This window comes from Medicago sativa, chromosome 7 (genome assembly GCF_051527215.1).
Source record: "Medicago sativa cultivar Bolivia chromosome 7, Bolivia_mono, whole genome shotgun sequence".
Classification (NCBI taxonomy): domain Eukaryota; kingdom Viridiplantae; phylum Streptophyta; class Magnoliopsida; order Fabales; family Fabaceae; genus Medicago; species Medicago sativa.
The window spans coordinates 19,468,755-19,488,338 of record NC_140755.1 but is presented as its reverse complement, the minus strand read 5'-3'; the positions used below and the strand labels follow the sequence as shown (position 1 = coordinate 19,488,338).

At 30.2% G+C, this 19,584-nt stretch overlaps 1 protein-coding gene and 1 long non-coding RNA gene across 3 annotated transcripts; one reads left to right on the top strand and one right to left on the bottom strand.

Annotated features, from left to right (window-relative positions):
- The first annotated feature begins 10,010 nt into the window (after positions 1 to 10,010).
- On the top strand, positions 10,011 to 12,576 carry LOC146904854 (CRIB domain-containing protein RIC4-like). Its single transcript, XM_085726949.1, has 3 exons — positions 10,011 to 10,330; positions 10,428 to 10,565; positions 12,215 to 12,576. The coding sequence occupies exons 1-3, from the start codon at positions 10,207 to 10,209 to the stop codon at positions 12,457 to 12,459; spliced, it is 507 nt and encodes a 168-aa protein (XP_085583075.1). The 5' UTR covers positions 10,011 to 10,206; the 3' UTR covers positions 12,460 to 12,576.
- A 1,607-nt stretch (positions 12,577 to 14,183) lies between these two features.
- LOC146904853 (uncharacterized) lies at positions 14,184 to 16,428 on the bottom strand. Of its 2 annotated transcripts, XR_015019959.1 has the most exons (5): positions 15,889 to 16,428; positions 15,665 to 15,728; positions 15,255 to 15,409; positions 15,018 to 15,147; positions 14,184 to 14,421 (listed from the first exon to the last, which is right to left on the bottom strand). It is a non-coding gene; the product is annotated as an uncharacterized LOC146904853 (long non-coding RNA). The 2 variants fall into 2 exon arrangements; XR_015019960.1 differs by lacking the exon at positions 15,665 to 15,728.
- Between the last annotated feature and the right edge of the window lie 3,156 nt (positions 16,429 to 19,584).

Below are 19,584 nucleotides of genomic sequence, written 5' to 3'. Positions count from 1 at the left end.
ACAAAAAATACAGAAACATACAGGGAGGATGTGTAAATTGAGAGTTAAATACTTTCAATTGTAAATTGAACATGAGGAAATAAAAGACTAAAGTGGATTTCTCACCATTCACGTTAAACACATGAAAATAGAGTAAATATGAATGATAAAAGACTAAAGTGTGATTTCTCACCATTATTATTTTTTGGAAAGGATGCATTATCATTCTAACCACTTAAAACACATCTTTAAAGAAAAAAATCATAGGAGTATATGTGAATAGACTCATTCATTTCACTTTCTATCAAATAAAAAAAAAACAAAAAACTCATCCCTCTTAATATAAGAAAAGAGTATGTTGTGGAAAACTAATTTTTGCCCATCAATGGTTGGCTGCCACATCTCACATTTGAGGGTAAATTATGTCTTAAAATTACTTTTTATGACTAAATGAGGTCACTTAACTAATATGAGGTCATGTAACTACTAATAGCCTATGTGCTGGTTGGTTTGCTTATTAAAAAACATAGTAACATTCAATTGCAACTAGAGATAGCTGAGTACGTTTGAGAGGGAAAGAAGATAGTTAGCTTTTACTTGAAAAAATTGTTACTGCCAACAATGACAGCTGATTTGTGTAAGTTTGTCTCAAATCAATACTATATTTTAGGTGTACTCTACACAATTACCAACCAAATTTGGGGGCAAGTTCTCAAATTCAAATTTCAAATTCAATCAAATTAAGTTTGAATATATATATATACAAGTGAATACTCATATACTCTCTACATCACCATTCTCTTATTTACATCTTCTCTCATTCAACACAATTTAAAAAATGTTCTACAAATGAGTAGAAAAGTGGAAACCATAAAATGAAGAAATCATGAAGATTTTTTCAACTCTATCATCTTCAAGCTTCAAATACAAAATGAGCATCACCTGCAATAAACATCAACATCGAATACAGAAGAAAAAAGAGGTAGCAACATATTTGTTTCAAATAAAACAACTTCAGTATAAGTATTTTCATATTTTTTTTTCCATATCATCATGTAAAACTAACTACACTTTTTTTTTCCAGCTGATTCAACATGACATGTTCTACATCCAAAGTATACAAAACATCAAAAGAAATACATGGGGTAAATAAATGATGAGAAAACAACCAATAAGAGTTTGATTACGAATTTGTGAGTTTGTAAATGTAATTTTTCACTTTAGCAAGTACTTTTTTTCCCTTCTAAGGAACTCACTGTTATAAAGAAAATAAATATATAATTAAAGAAGAATTTTTATTTGTGGGAAATGATACTGACTTAGTTTGGTTAAAAAATTATTAAATAATCAATAGATAAAAAATCCATTTTTTAGAGAAATAGATAAAGAAAAGTCTATGTATACTTAGTCTGTGGTTATGATAGATCTCATGTGAACAATTGATGATGCAAAAGATTATTAACATATATATATATATATATATATTAAATAAGAGAAAAAGAGTGATGACCTAAAAGGTTTTTTTTGTATAAGGTGTGGTTAAGAAAATTCTTTTTTATTTTTTTTTGCAGATAAGAGATGAAGTGGGAGATAAATCCATGATACTAACAGATGATTTTTGCAGTAAAAAAAAAAGTGAGCCACAAGAATGTTTAATCATCTAAACCATATAAATAATTTTTAGAATTGGGTTAGACAAGGGTTGGAATCTCACATTAAAATCAAATATTTATGACTTATATGCACAAACAAAGACAAATGATATATTAAAACAAAATAATATAAGAATAGTTTTTTTGTTAAAAAAAGAATAGTTTTTTGTATGTTTAGATTCAGATTTCAATAGGGGGATTTAATAAAAAGAAAGTTAGATGTTTACATAAGATCAGAAAACAATCAATTTACATGAGAAATATGAGAAGGTGGATTTATGGTACCAATAAAATAGAGAATGAGGAGGACTTACCAAGAAACAGAAAGAAAATAAGATGGTGTGGCGGTTGCCAGTGGTGGTTACCAGCGATGGCACAGTGGTTTCCGACGAAGTTTGTGAGACCATGGTTTTTCTTTGGGGTTTCTGTTAATCAGCTGGTCAAGAGAGCAGATCCAAATTTTGTTTTCACAAAGAAACGTCGAAATTGCCGGAAATGGCCTCTAAAACCGGCGTTCTGAAAAATCATATTGATAAATCAGAAAAATAAAACGTGTGCTTTATAAAGGAGGAAGTGATTAGTTTAGTGGTGGTGGTGGTGCATCCAAAGGTTGTCAACGGTGGCCGGAAATCTGATTTTTAAAATTGAGAAATTATCGAGCTTTTTCCTTTTGAAAATCTAATTTGACATAAAGATAGAAGAGAAGGAGATGATGAATAATATATAATTTTTTTTTAAATAAAGGTCGCCGGAAGGACATGGATCTGGTCGAAAGATGGCCGATGTTGGTGGTTTATGGTGGAGAAGAAAAAGAGATGAAGAGAAAGTGGTGGTTTCCAAGCAAGAGAGTGAATGGAAATAGTAACTAAGAGAGAGTCAAAGATATGGAAATTAATTGGTTTTGTTAAAAGTAAATAAATATGTTAATAAATAAAAAGTTAATTAACTTGTCCATTAACGTGTGATTGTCAAAGGAAGGACACGTGAGGATTTAAGAAAGTGAAGTGGCATCATGGAAAGAAATAAACTTTTACTCCCTCCAGCTTATATCTAAGCCCCATTTGACTTTATTTTTGTCTCTAATTATAAATCCCTCTTCAAATTACAAGATGTATTTATTTTTTTTTTTTAAACATACCCCTAATTAATACTCCATCCGATCATTATTATAAGCAAAAGTTGACTTTTTAGGTTCATTCAATAAATGATGTATGTGGTCTATATATAGACCACATACATCATTTATTGAATGAATCTAAAAAGTGTATTTTTGCTTATAATAGTGACCGGAGGGAGTACTACAAATTTGTTTTGCTATATGAAAAGTCAAATTCAATACACATACAAACAAAGGACACTTTGATAATTCTAACACACAAACTATACACATTAATTACATTGATAACTTTTCTTAAGAAATATGAAAAATGCAAAAGGGGCTTACATATAGGGACGGCGGGGGGTATTAATTAAGTTAATTAATACACACTTCGATCACTATTATACTTCATCCGTCACACAATAATTGTCTCTTTACCATTTTTTCTTTTTCTCAAAATAATTGTCACTTTAGAATATCAATGCAACATTTATTATTATTTTCCATTATTATACCCTTATTTATTGAATTACATCCAACTTAACTACTCCACTAACTACAATTAATAAGGGTGTTTAAGTAAATGATACTAATTTTACAATCAAAATCAACATAATTAATCATTTTCATAATAACCTAAGGTGCATAAACCTTAAACAACTACACCCTCCGGTCCCTAATATAAGCAAAAATCCACTTTCTAGGTTCATTCAATAAATGATGTATGTAGCCTATAATAAAGACTACATACATCATTAATTGAATGAACCTAGAAATTAGATTTTTGCTTATATTAGTGACCGGAGGGTGTATTATTTAGAGACGGATGAAGTAAATTCATTCAATTAATAATGTATGTTGTCTATAATAAAGACTATATACATAATTAATTGAAGGGTTTGTCTAACATGTGCAATATTGCACATGTTAAGGAAACTAAATGTAGTAACTTTTCATTGAAAAACACCAATTATTATTAAAAAGTTGTTTATTTAATATAGAATACACAAGTTCCAAGACAAACTTACCATTTTAAATTTCTTAACATGTGCAAATTTGCACATGATAGAAAAACCCTTATAAAAATTTAAGTGTATAATATTTAGATTATTAATAGTTGATTGTTATTATTGAAGGATAAAACATGTCCAAAAAAATAAGAATTTGTTTAAGAGAAGAAAGCACTCCAATTAACAATTGTTTGTTATAAGATAAAAATAACACATTAAATTTATTGGAAAGAGATAGTGAGTAAAATAATATAAATTTATTGGTAGATTAAATTGAGTGTATAATAGAAAAACAACATTTAAAAAGTAGTATATCCCCTGGTCACTATTATAAATAGATCTTTGCATTTTACATGTATTCAATTAAGGGTTTTGTGTATTCTATATTAAATAAACAACTTTTTAATAATAATTGGTGTTTTTCAATGAAAAGTTACTACATTTAGTTTCCTTAACACGTGCAATATTGCACATGTTAGACAAACCCTTTTTATAATTGTAAAGTAAAATTAAAAATAACAATCTTTAGTTTTTGAAATAGATAACATTAATTAGTTTCAAATAAATAACATTGATTCCTTTTTCAAATTGAGAAAGAGTATAGGTGACAAATCGTAGGGCCATAAATTTTAAAAACTAACATAAATGTAAATTTATTACCCCCCATCTTACAATAGATGTTCTCTTTACAATTTTGTTGTTTTAAATTAGGTCTCTTTTACAATATTGATACAATATTTATTATTCTTTTCCACAACATATCATTATTTACTGTATTTTCATCATCTAATTATTCAACTAATTATAATTAATGAGAATATTTTAGTAAATTAAACATATTTGACCATTAAAATTATTATACACGGGCCAAATCGTTACTGATAGAAATTATAAACATGACATGTTGTCGTTGATGAAAAAAATTAAATTAATTATGATGCACATTACAAGTCATCAATGATATAGTTTTGAAAATAATTATTATACACGAGACCAGTCGCCAGTGATACAAATTTTTAACTAAATATTATACATAGGACAATTTGAGAAGGCTAAACGTTTAAAATAATTAATATACACGGGACAAGTCCTCGCTTATACTAATTTAGAAAAAAAAATTATACACGGGACAAGTCGTCACTGATATAAATATTAAAAATAATAATTAAACTTGGGATAAGGTGTCAATGATACATTTTTTAAAATAAAAATTACACATAAGACAAGTTGTCACCGTTAAAAATTTGAAAGTAATTATTATACACGATACAAGTTGTCATTCATACAAATTTAAAAATAATTTTCCATCAAAATAAATAATTAAATTATCAATGCACATGGAACAATTCATTGCTATTATAAATTTTAAAATAATCATTATGCATCGTGGTCACTTTTTTTTTTTTTAAGGAAATAGTTGTCACTCTTACAAATTTAAAAATTAGTATTATACACGGGACATGTTGTCATTGATGAAAAAAAGTTAATAAAATTTTAATTCAAGAGACAAGCCATCATCGATATAAATTTTAAAATAATTATCAAACATGTGACATGACTGGTATATATATATTATAAATAATTATTATACACCGTACAAACTGTCAAAGTTTAATTTAAAAATTATTATTATACACGGGCCAAGTCGTAATTGATACAAATTAACACATGTCATGTTGTCATTGATAAAAAAAATTAAAATAATTATTAACCATGTGACAAGTCATCAACTATAAAATTTTAAAAATAGTTATTATACACGGGGCAAGTCGCCGATGATAGAAATTTTAAAATAAATATTATACATAGGACAAGTTGTCATTGCTAGAAATTTAAAATAATTATTATACATGAGATAAGTCGTCATTGATACAAATTTAGGAATTATTATACACGAAATAAGTCATTACTGACACAAATTCTAAAATAATTATTATACACAAGAAAAGTTTTAATTGCGAAAAAGTATTTTTCCAAGTTGATATTTTAGTTTGGCAAACATATTTCAAAATCATATATGTTGATATTGTTTTTTTGGAGAAAAATTATATAAGTTTTTTTTTTTTTAGCAAAATTTTTATATAAGTTGATATCATTATTGTTTAAATTCGCATATAAAAAATCTCAAGATTAAATAAATCATCCACACCAACGGGTACCCGTGCGGATGCACGGGTATCTTACTAGTTTCACTAATACAATCTTATGCCAGTCCCATTCAGGCCCTGTTTTCGCCACATGTAGTTCCTTGGGGTAGGCTTTCCCATTATAACTTTTTTTTATCTAAAGTAGATTAACTTAGCTTTGAATGTACACATCAATGAAACTTTTGAATTTCAACATTCCTTAATAATTGTGTCTTATGTATGTTTGTCAAAATTTTAGAACTCTATTACTGTGATATTTATTACCGACAACCAGTTTTATATCAAATTTTGTTTGGAATGATAAAAAATATATTTTCATATGATCAGAGAATAACGTACAAATTATATATAAACTAAGGAATGATCGTCTTATGTATAATACTTTCATATGAGAAAATAACATTTTTTTTTTCTTTTCAAGTTGGTGTAGGAGAAGTGATGGTAGTGACATTTAGATGCGTATAAAGGTTATACTGTCGGTTATGTTTATTATTTGTGTATTAAGAAGGAGCCGGTTGTGTCCCCGTGAGCATAGCTCAGTTGGCAGAGACATGCATTGTTATATGCAGGGGACGGAGTTCGAACCCCGGACATCCCACTTATTCCTCTTGAAGAAGGTGAATCCTAGCCACTAGGCTACTTGACCAAAAAAAAAAAGAAGAAGGAGCCGGTTGTTCAAGTGGCTGCTAATGATAAAATTTGGAACAAGTCAGTTCAATTAAAAGTTTTTCTTTTTTTTTCTTTGCGCTTATGTAATCGTCTTTCAACTAATCTCTGATTTATTTTTATATAAATCTCTATGAGCATCTCCTTCATAAGTAGAACTATGTTTGCTTTCTTACTGATCATTGTGCCTTCTTCCTATGATTCCATGATTCATAATAGCTTATTAAAAGAAACGGGCACCATTGAAAAAATCTACATAAAAAGTTTAGGTAGAATCACTTTACTCTCAAATTTCACAAGAGAAATATTGTTTCTCTCAAAAATAAATATTGTGAAACCATCACGAAGACATAAATAGTATGTTGAAAGTCAAACTTGTTAACACAATGTGTAACATCCCAGACTGCTTTTAGGATTGCCGACTAACCCCACAAACCTCCCAGACTGCTTTTAGGATTGCCGACTAACCCCACAAACCAACACGAGTCTTTTCAGCGTGTTTTGTCCTCACTCGCACGCTTTCCGGGAAACTTCCTGGAAGGTCACCCATCCTAAGACTACTCCAAGTCAAGCACGCTTAACTGTGGAGTTCTTATGGAATGAGCTACCGAAAAGAAGATGCATCTTGTTGATATGGGTAGTACCTAACAATTCTTATAAGTCTTCCTTCAACCATGTAGTCCCATACCTACACGGCCTCCGGATCCCTCTCATTCCGATGTGATTCGGTTCCTCTTATTAACGTGGGGTCATCCTTACGGATAGTGCCTGTTCCAACTGGCGGGAACCTTTCGTATCCAACTGGCGGGATATCGAAAGCCACGTCGTGGGTGTTACATGCCCACCAGCTTCCGCCTGGTTCGTCCCCGAACCACACCGTACTGGGAGAGGTCTGCTCTGATACCATTTGTAACATCCCAGACTGCTTTTAGGATTGCCGACTAACCCCACAAACCAACACGAGTCTTTTCAGCGTGTTTTGTCCTCACTCGCACGCTTTCCGGGAAACTTCCCGGAAGGTCACCCATCCTAAGACTACTCCAAGTCAAGCACGCTTAACTGTGGAGTTCTTATGGAATGAGCTACCGAAAAGAAGATGCATCTTGTTGATATGGGTAGTACCTAACAATTCTTATAAGTCTTCCTTCAACCATGTAGTCCCATACCTACACGGCCTCCGGATCCCTCTCATTCCGATGTGATTCGGTTCCTCTTATTAACGTGGGGTCATCCTTACGGATAGTGCCCGTTCCAACTGGCGGGAACCTTTCGTATCCAACTGGCGGGATATCGAAAGCCACGTCGTGGGTGTTACACAATGACAACATTGTATGTTATCATGCATCGAAGACGGATGATTCTTCTTTTGGGGACAACTTCGTGATTTTGTTTTTGTTACATTTAGAACTTCTCTTTCCATAAACCCTATTCGCTAAAAAAGAAGCCAAAAAATAAACATACCATAGCTCAATCTAATTATTGATTTTTTTTTCTTAATTCAAATGACAAATATTAGTAATTAGTTTGTTAAATTAATATTTAATCATCGTTTGAATTTGAACTCAAGACCTCCAATTTCTTTTCTGCTAACTCAAATCAGGAAATTTTACCATACACCCTAACAGTTGTACCATCACCCCTACAAATAATAAAAAATTCCAATTTTATCCCTTTTGTTGTTTGGCTTTCACCCCCACAAAATATTTTCTTATAGATAAAAGCTTTTTAGATTCCAATAATTATAAACTTATACTAAACCGGAATACTTATGAGAATATTTCCGAAAACTATTAAACTGCACCCTTGAAGAAGACTTGAAACCCAGAACACGTTGTGAAATAATTTTGGAACTAGATGCAACTAATCCAATTTTTTATTTTTTATTTTTTCCCCTCTTAATCTTCTTCTCTTTCTATTGCAGCTGTCATGTTCTTCCCACAACAACACATCAACAATTTTTCTTCTCAACCATATGCAATTTTAATTCACTAAATCACAATCTATTTCATCTTTATCTTCTTCTAAACTAATCCCCCCACATAAAACCCAGTTCTATTTATTTATCGCCCCATTTTTTCCTCATCACTTATGCTCACTTTCTGGTTCAAAACTAAAAGGCTAAATTTTAATTGAAAACCTAATCAATTTTTTCTTCTAAATCGGAAATTATCCAATTTTGCCATGGACTAAGTTTTCCTGGTTTGATTAATTACATTTTTGGCTAAGTTTTTCTGGGTTTATAAAAATATAGAAGACTAAATTAAAAAGAAAAAAATTGATCAAGAAAAGAAGATCTTGATCAAACAAGTTGATTTTTTTTTCCTGTAGCTATTTTGGTGATGACTTCCATGATGATTACTATGGTGATGACTGGTTTAATTGGAGGTAGACGACCAAGCGGAAGTTATACTAATTGGTGATTCTTTTCATCCTCACCGATTGGAAAAGAATACAATCATGGAAGGGTGAGAAGGTTATTTTATATAAAGGGTAAATTTGGTAGTTTGTATGAAATATTGGGGTTAAGGTATAAATGTAGAGGGGTGTGAGGTATAACGTCCCTCAAATCAATTGAGTTACCCAATCCACTCTCAATCTAATTATTGAAATTATTATTCACACACACAAAAACCACTACAATTACAAATTAATAAATAAAAACCACTACAATCATCAACATGAATTTGGATCCTCATATTTAACTCAAACTTGAGTGTTATATTCATCATATCTCTAATGAAATCTATTTGACCCCAGTTATAATTTGAAGTTGTAAATGTGAATTTTAATAGTGATATAATGAACATATCCATAGTTAGACAATTTCTTCGCACTTATGAGTTTCTACCTTTTAACCTAATTTTTTACTAGTAAAAGAATCAGTAGAGTCAAAAACTCATTACCTAAACTGAGTTTCCTTTCACCCATGAAAGCATCTTCTTCTACCAACTTAAAGGTTAAATTTTAAATAAATAAATACAAACTATACCAAACCATAAAGGAAGGGGACAAGAACAAATACTTTGGTCACGTGTTTTAGTGTCATTTGCGGAATTCCCTTGTGATTCACTCTATGATGTTGATTATATACAAGTAACACTCAATCATTGGGTCAAATTAAGTTACCTAATGAAGTTAAAACACAACTTATAAAATGATGAAAACAAAAACTTTATGATGTAAAGATGTCAAAATTCTCCAAAAAGAATGCTTAGTACACAAGTAAGAAGGGCAATTATTGCTCGAGAGCTATTAGAGAAACAAATCTTAATTTTAGAACACAATTATAATTAATCCTTCTTATTGGCTTAGCAATCAATCTTAAAAACAAATTTCTTTTAGTACAAAAAAACTCTAAAGCAAGTTGAGTTGAACAGTTTAACCAACTAACTACTCTAACATTAATAACATACCCACTCCATTATAGTATATATCTACACTTTATATCTCACTTACCAAACTTGGATTTAAAATAGTTTATTAATTCCCCACATTAATCATTCTAGCTTGATCACAAAGACATATATGAACCTAAATATAACCCTCTATTTTAGGTTCCCTATTCATAGCTAGGCTAGTATATCCTCCCTCAAATTAACAATAATAGTTGATAAATACATATATACACCAACAAAAAATTGGGTTTAGAAGAAATGAGAAATCATATGGAGAGATTAGTAGTTCTTCCTTTTTCTTTCAGGTGTGCTTCCAATTCAAGTGTGGAATTAGGTGAACAAAAAGTGCAAAAACTAGATTCAAAAGACTCAATTGATTCAAGTAGTTTCTCCTCTAAAGCTATTTCAACGTTTCTATATTCATTCATTTTTCTTTCTTTAGTTATTGGAGTTCGTAATTTGAAATATTTGTTTGCAAGGAAGACAAGAAGGACAAGTCATCACAACCAAAATCAAGAAAAAAAGGTCTTCTGGATTTTTTGTTCTACCAAAGCCTAATGTAGCTGCAGGCATACAGAGATTGATCAGGAGTATCAAGAGTTTATCTCAATTATTTTGTGAGTTTAACAACTTCTACTTTATTTTATTTTCTTTACATCTTTTTATTGTTGGAAACTATGATTAATTTGTTTTTGTTTGTACATGGAATTTTGATTTCATTCAATACCCGACATATAATCAAATTAAGTAGTATATAAATCATAGTTTAAATGCATAGACTATGTGTATAATTTGACAAAAAGTAATTTTTTTCTTATAATAAATAACTATCTCATTTGATTAGCAATAATAGTTTGGAACAATTGGGCATATCAATGAACAAATGGAAATTAGATAGAGAGATGTGGCCGCCCTAGCAAGGCTATGAGCAATCTCCTAATAAACTCAACCAACGAGTTTGTGAAAAAGGACGAGGAGAATGAATTTCTACATTCTCTTATAATAGCTCCAAGTTCAGATTCATCTCTACGACTAATATGTAAACTATCAACTACTCTCTTAGAGTCTAACTCAAAAATCATATTATTAATATACAAATCCTTCAACCATCTGATAGCAAACGGTAGGCCTAAAGCCTCTCCTTCATCAGCTTTTAGGATGGGCAAAATTCATTTTGTTTTTGCTAAAACAAAACTTCCTTCATCGTCTCTAATACACATACCAATCCCCACTCTACTACTTGACCAGGAGAAAGCTGCATCAATATTACACTTCTAACTCTCTATGTTCGGTTTCTTGCATCTATGATTGACAACTTGCTGATGTGTTGCCGCTTTATTGCGGCATGTCTGCGCGATATGCCAACTCAAGAGTAGATTCTAACCCCTCTCGCATATTGTTGTTCGCAATATAACATATATTGTGTATGGCACATAACATATAGAGTAGCCAAAGAGTTAATAAGGGATAAGTTGAAATATTGAATTTAAAATATTTTGTAAAATTAATATTTTAATTTATTCAATTAAAATAATAAGGATAAAAATGAGAAAACAATATGTTGTATAAGTTCAAACACAACTTGAAGTGCGTCTGAAAATGTTTGTTATAAGCTAATGAAAAATATGATAAGCTCGTGAGAGCAAACATTTTATCACATGGCTATATTTTGACCATTCAAATTTAGAATATTACTCATCTCACTTCTCAAATTGTTTTTTTTTTTTCAACTGTCGTCGGACACTTTTTATTTCAAAAGAAAGACTAAAGCAATAATAAAGTCGATACATGATTTTTTTTCAAAAAAAACTAAAAATATTGATACATGATATCACATAAAATGTGAGTGAGAGTTAGCTAAGTTTATAACTTTATGGTCACCCGAGCTAAAAAATTAAAACGATTTTGTATAAGCATTTATAATATAAGAATATTTTATTACAAGAATTTAATTACTAATATTTAAAATAAAAAATATAAATGCTTTTAAAGGTTAGTTTTTTTTTTTTTGAAGAAAGGTTAGTTTATTTATTAACATGAAGCTTTTGAGCTACATAGTGAAACTATAGTTTAATATAATTACATTTCTTATAAGAAAAAAATAATGCACGTGCCTGGATGATTTTCCCATTTATTTCAATCCCACTTATTCATATATTTGTATTATGGTTAAATAAAATTAGACGTTTGTATTTTTTTTTTTTACATTGCTTAGTTTTTATCACTATATATGTTTGTAATATTTTGTTGACTTCAATTTATTTAGTTTACAAAGAGCATATTGAGGAGATGGAACCAGATATGGAAATAGGGTATCCAACGGATGTGAAGCATGTAACACATATTGGACTTGATGGGTCAACAACCACAAATAATGTTAAAGATTGGGACAATTTGAAGGCACCTGAATTACTTTCTTTATCTCCAATTACGTTAAAGCAATTTGAATTGGCCATGGCTACCCAAGCTCACCAACCACTCATTGATAACTCTTCTCCAAAATGTAATTAAAAATACTTGTGGGACTTATTATTGTTGGCACACTAAATTCTCTTCTAATTGTAGATTAATGATGATGATGATGATGATGATGATGATGGTTGATGATGATGTTTTTATAGGAGTTTACATTGTCCATACAATTAAAATTCATGATATTTGTAACTTCTTTGGACTCTTGTTTTGATCCGTTCTTGAGATTACCTCTTCATTGGTTTTTGGCTTAATAGCAGTTTTAGTCCCCTAACTTTTACGAAGTTGCGATTTTGACCCCCTAAGAAAAAAAACTACAAAATCACCCTGTAAGTTTTGCAACTGTAGAAGTTTTGGCCCCCCAAGGCAAAATAAAAAATAAAAAAAATAACACGTGGCACCTCACTTATTGGGTAATTTAATATCATTTTAGCTTCTTAAAAGAAATACTTTATAAATAATATTAAAGTAGTTAGTACTGCGTAATTTATGCATTTTAAAGTAGTTAAATTAATATTAATTTTGGATTAAAACTAATTACAAATAAAAGTTATAAACGTGAGATCAAATTTGAGTTCTTTATAAACAATCACCATTAAAATAAAAATTACTTATATCAACTATAAATTGCTTAAATCCTACTCTCTTTCATAACAAAACATTTCTTAGATCCTAATCACCATTAATTTATTTTTTTAAGAAGGATGCAAATAAAATTGATTAGAAGGTAAACTAAAAAAAATAATTTAAAATTATATTGAGAACAAAAAGTAACAGTTTTTTTTAGACAATTTTGTTTTACAAATATGACAATTATTATGATAAAGACAATGCCCTCTATCAAGTAGGGTTGACAAATGTAATATTTTTTTTATTACTACGCTTAATACCTTCAAGTCCCTTACCAATTGGACCAATTCATTGTTGGTGTTTTTATTTTTATTTTTTTTATAATACCTATAATTAAATCTTTCTCTTACATCTAACTAGATTGATGACCCGTGCGCCACACGGGTCTTATGAGATCAAATAAGTATTTAATTATGTAATTTCCCAAAAATGATAAGTGTAAGAGAGAATTAAAGTTTATGGGAGGAAATGGAAAAGTTGGGATAAGAAGTGGAGGGCGGTTTTAGAGGTTTGCTAATAAGGTGTAATTAATTAAAAATTAGTGTCGCGAATATATATTTTAAGAGCGAAATTAATTCAACCAAAACTTTTCTGGCATAATGGCAAAAACAGTAGAGAATGGCCATCTGCAACCGGATTCAACTAAAATTACAGTTATGATAAGTATGAAACAGTAAGATAATAATTGACTTGAATAAAATTATAGGTATGAATTCAACACAAAAACAAAACAAAAAGTAATGTGTATTGCTATCATTAAACCTTGAAATATTGATCAATATTATCTATTTCAAATTGCAATCATTAAACCTTAAGATATTGATCAATATTATCTATTCAAGCTTTTTCAATTTTTGCAAATTAATAGAAAAGTCAAATGATAAATATGAAACGATGAATTCATGAAAAAAATATTATTACCTTCACCAAATAATCTCTAATAGCCAAAGAAAACAAAGCTAATAAAGTTTTACGAACCACACCTTCAAAAATAAAAGAAAACAAAGGCAATAAAGTTATACGAACTACACCTTCAACGACAGGTTGACAAACTCTAAAAAAAAAAAATTAAAAGTCATCTCTCAAGTTAATTAGCATTTTTTTTTACTAAAGAAAGTAACTTAACAACCCCGTAAAAATAATGTAACTTATATTTGTTACGTATTCTTCTCTTAATGCAGGTACATATTTCTTTATGGCACAAAAAAAAAAATATTGACACAAAGTTAGGCTAAGTCTCATACTTAGAATCATATTACATCAAAACCACGATATATCAACCAACACTATAATACATCATTTATAAAGCAAAACAACACTCATTCCTTTGACTTGCTCCAGCATTGCTTCTTCTCCTTATGCAACACCCACCTACAAAGCAAAATATTACTAATATATTCTGCACAATGTAAAACTTAGTTCCACTAAATGTTCTTCTATACATTTTCATGATACAATCAAAAAGCACAACACAAAAGTACAATTTCAATTTCACTTTTCTCATGTTTTTAGATTCAGCTAAAATCCAAGCTGGCTCAAATAAATTATGCAATCCAAGACACCACCTAGATAATAAAAAATATATAGTTTTTTTAATCGTCAATGGAATTAGCACTGTTATCTTATTAGAAAAACAAAAATTGAGCTCAATAAAAACCACCTAGATAATAAGAAAAATGAGTTAATTGGCATGCCTCTAGCATTCTAACAATGCTCTTCGAAGTGAAGGTATGACACAAAAATGAGGATTTGAGTTTTGTAAAAATAAAAATAAAAAGGTATGAAGTTACAAAGTAAAAAAACTGTCAGAGGAAAATCAAACCAGTGAGTATTTGCCACAAATTTAAAATTAGGTTAGTAATCTGCCATATACAACATTGGCAGCGAGTAAGCTACCAATAAACAAATGCAAAACATCAATTGCATGAAAAGATAAACAAAATGTTTGCAGGGAAGCTGTCATATACCTCATTGGCCTCTACCAAATCCTCTATTGTCATCATTTTTGTGTTTAGCATATTATTACACATAGAAACAACCATAGTAGAAGAAATTTGGCCAACACCTTGTCTCAATCTAACATCACCACCAAGCATCCTGCAAACGTTATTAAACATCACAACGCTGTTACGCTAGTTGGTGATTTTATAGTTAGAATGCTGAACAATGGGCATATATGATTAAAATATATAAGCTAAGTGTACTTATTCTTATATACTTCTACTTCGTTTAAAACTCCATTAAAAATCAGCTTTGTAGCAGCACAAATTGAAGATACCACCGAAATACATTGACTGATTGACCTTAAATTTTTGAAGGACTACCAATTTTATGGCCACCAAAATACCTTGAATGAACCCTGAAAATTAGAAAAGAAAAAACAGATTTAGTTCTAACTTTTGGTCTCAAATTGCAATTGAAACTGAAACATAACAATTTTAGAGTTTTCTAGCGTCAGAACTACAATTACGACCGCGCATCAGCCGCAATTTAATAGTTCATAGTGTAACTACGTCACAACCGCATTGTAAAACCATGAGTAGAAAGCAATAGGACATAGAATGTTTACATGGAACAGTGATGGTGATGGCAAAGAAAAGAATCAAGTGGCAACCTTTGATATAACTACTGTAAAGAGCATTCCAATTCATCATGTTTTGACTCCAAAAGAATAGAATCTAGACAAAATAAATAAATAACAATAATTATATTGAATGATTCATGTTCGTTGTAAATTAATGATAAAAGATATCAAATCCTATCAAACTTATTACCAACACCAAAAATGCAATTCTATCTCCAAATTAAAATGTATATTTGCAAGGTTTGACAACTTACGAAAAATGGCAAAAGAACTTCAGGTGTGGCTACCCCATCTTCAAATGATATGAGAATAGTAGAAGAATAAGATCACTATGGAGGTAAACCAAATAGCAACACAATTAGTATAAGAGATATATCTAAGAAATATATTGCATACTCATTACCAATGATGCAAAAGTTACTAAAGCTAAGTTTCAATCATTGCATAACAGGTGCTACATATGACATAATTCAGTGTTTGAGTTACACATTTTGAAAAAATTCAGTGGTTTTCTCTCTAGTTATAACTTGTTAAGCATAGTGTTTCAAAGTACAAAAGCGAAAATGAAGAAACCATATCATTTAGCAGTAATGAGGATGTTCCTCTACAAACATAGAGTCAACAAATTGAATGCATGGTTTTAAATACATGATCCTCTATGCTATGCATCAGTTATCATTCTTTTCCTTTATCTTCTCCTTATCCCAAATATTGTGATACAACACCAAGTTGAGCTAAGTTTGGAAACATACCTGTAAAGGATAAATTTATATATAAATCCAAATGCATCCAAAACCATACAGGGTATTTTATTAGGGTATTTTGTTGAGATTGTTGACAGAGAAGATGAGTACAAAATTATTAGGGTTAAAACAGAAGAGATAAATATGAAATAGTTGTTTCGGAAAAATAGGGCTATAGATAAATATGAAATAGTTGTAGGGCCAATTTGTTTCGGAAGTAGAGATAAATATGAAATAGTTGTTTCGGAAAATAGAAGAGATAAATATGAAATAGTTGTTTCGGAAAATAGAAGAGATAAATATGAAATATGATCAATGGCTAAAATTGAATGGCGCCTAAATGTGCAAGATCCAATGACTTAGAAAAGTGGAGGGAAAAATGGAGGGAAAATATTAGGGTTAGAGTTAGCTTTAGGGGTTAAGCTTTAGTAAGGCGGGCTTTCACCATTTTTTTGTAATAAGTCCAAATTCAACATTTTTTTGTTATCATGTTATAGTATGAACTTTTTATCGTCGTTTATCAACTACTAATCTTTGTTTGTGGGATTTGTACGGCATGGAAGGCGGGCTTTCACCTCTCAAATGAATTTTCTCCATGACAAGAACAAAAGATCAAACTCCTCACCAATTGGTTAAGGCGGTTAAATTGCTTACGAATTTGATGTTGGTTTCCAAATTAAAGATCTATTAGAAGAAGTCTCCTTATACTATCTTCACCTTTGATTATAAGACCATCTCTAAATTTCTAAATATATTAGTTAATTTTTTTTTTTTTGAAAAAATATATCTCTTATTATACTACCAATTTGTCCGAACAAATGAAAAGTCAAAATAAATATATGCAAAATAAAAGATCATTTATTAATAATGACACAAAAAAAAAAAAAAAACAGTCAATTCCCTAGTAATTTTTCTTAACATATTTCGCACAAACCACGCGAAGCATCTGTTTTTCTTATTCACCTAAGCATGTCCGCACAATTAAAAGCAAGTTACTTACAAATCCACACTTTATTATTTTAATTATTCTCCCAAACAATTATTATTAATATTATTATAAATAAACTTAAATAAACTAACGGTGGATGGGTACTCCGCGTCTGTCTATTTGCTCGTTTTATTGTGTTGGCGCATGTAAATTTTGTACTTTTATATTGTAACAATCTTTATTTATCTTTTTCAATGATACAATATAACAATTATTTGTAAAAAAAAAAAAAAAAGACATCATTACAATTTTGGTCCTTCTATTTTTATCTTTTTGAGGAATTGGTCCCTCTATTTTAAAATTTGACAGTTTTGAAAAATGAAATTGTATCTTATACCTTAAAGATTATAGCTTATTATTAATTATCACAACTTTCTCGCTACAAATTTAATTGGAAAATAAAATTAATTAAATATATCAGTTTTATGTCATTTTATATTTATAAGATAGTTCAATCAGTACTTTATCAAACACTAGAAATTAAATCAGCTGGTTTATCCGCTACCAGTTATACACAAACTTATCAACTATACGCTATAAAGTCATTCGTTATAAGTTATCTTATCAACTATTCGTTATTATTAATCAAACAAATTTTAAAATTGTCATTATTATTATTATTATTATTATTATTATTATTATTATTATTATTATTTTTATTTTTATTTTTTTTGAAGGATTTATTATTATTATTATTATTATTATTATTATTATTATTATTATTATTATTATTATTATTATTTAAAATAAAAATTACCATATATTATTTTTGTTTTGAGGGCATATATGATTGTTTTTGACGGTGCGTACTTGCTTAGTGTTAGGGGAATAACAAAAGGATAATGCATGCTCCGTCCTTTCAAAAGAAAAAAAAAATACATGCTCCATCGAGCATTTTCCGTGTAAAATATATATCTTATGATCTATAAGTAAAGACAACGAGGAATTTGAATCTTCTATAATGTAAAGTGAAAAAAGTCAATGTTGTTTTACTTTAACAAACTCAAAATTTGTTATGATACACCTAAATTATTTATCGTTAATTTGTTATTTGATGATTGATATTACTTAGAATTGAATTCCTTAGTTTAAAGGAATTAGATTAGATGATATGCTTTCAACAAGTTGGGATTTACTTCATTGAGGGTCGACACAATAAATTTTTTTTAGTAAGTGGGATCTAAAGTGAATTTTATATCCGATGTCTTTTTATCTACATAAGAAACCTTGTGGCGGGAAGGTTGGTGGAGACTACCGGTAGAATATCGTGTTTGGCCTCCTCTTGGTGGAAGAACCTTGTTTCGTTAGGGGATTTTGGAGGGCCCAATTGGTTTAATTTGGAAGTTGTCCGGAAAGTTGGTAATGGCCTTGAACTAGTTTTTGGAATGATCTTTGGAGAGGGGAGAGTTGTTTCCGGATCAAGTATCCTCGCCTTTACTCTATTTCAACCCAAAAAGTAGCTAAGGTGGGTGAGATGGGATTCCGTACGGATTTTGGAATGGAGTGGAATTTTAATTGGAGGAGACATTTATTCATGTGGGCGGAGGAGCTTCTCCTTAGTCTTAAGGAGGATGTGGAAGGGGTGAGGTTGTCTGATGAACTAGATGTTTGGGAGTGGAAACTAAGGAGTCCGGCGTTTTCTCGGTAGCCTCATCCTATAGTAAGTTGGGTCGGCTTTGCTTGGGGGAATTTCAGCGGCCGAATGATGAATCAAGAGTTTTTGATGCGTTGTGGAAAAGCCCGACTCCTTCTAAAGTGGTAGCTTTTGCTTGGAGGGCCCTCCTTGATAGAGTGCCAACCAAAGTCAATCTTGCTTTGCGAAAGGTGATTGCTCCGGAGGAATCTAAATTGTGTGTGTTGTGTGACAGTTTGGATGAATCATCTGTTCACTTATTTTTACATTGTGAGGTGGCTACTTTGGTGTGGTTTAAATTGATGGTGTGGTTGGAGAATGTGTTTATTACTCCTCCTAATCTTTTTGTTCATAGGGAATGTTGGAACGGGGGGAAAGAATAAAAAATGTCAAGAAGGGTTTGTGTTTGATATGGCATGCTACTATTTGGGTTTTGTGGAAAGCTAGGAATGGCAAGATCTTTAAGGATGTTGGCTTTATGGTGGACGAGATTGTCGAGAAGGTTAAAGTGTTGTCTTGGAGGTGGGTGCTTAGTAGAATGTCTCTCCCGGTTTGTTTATTCTACGAATGGTGTTGGAATCCAAAG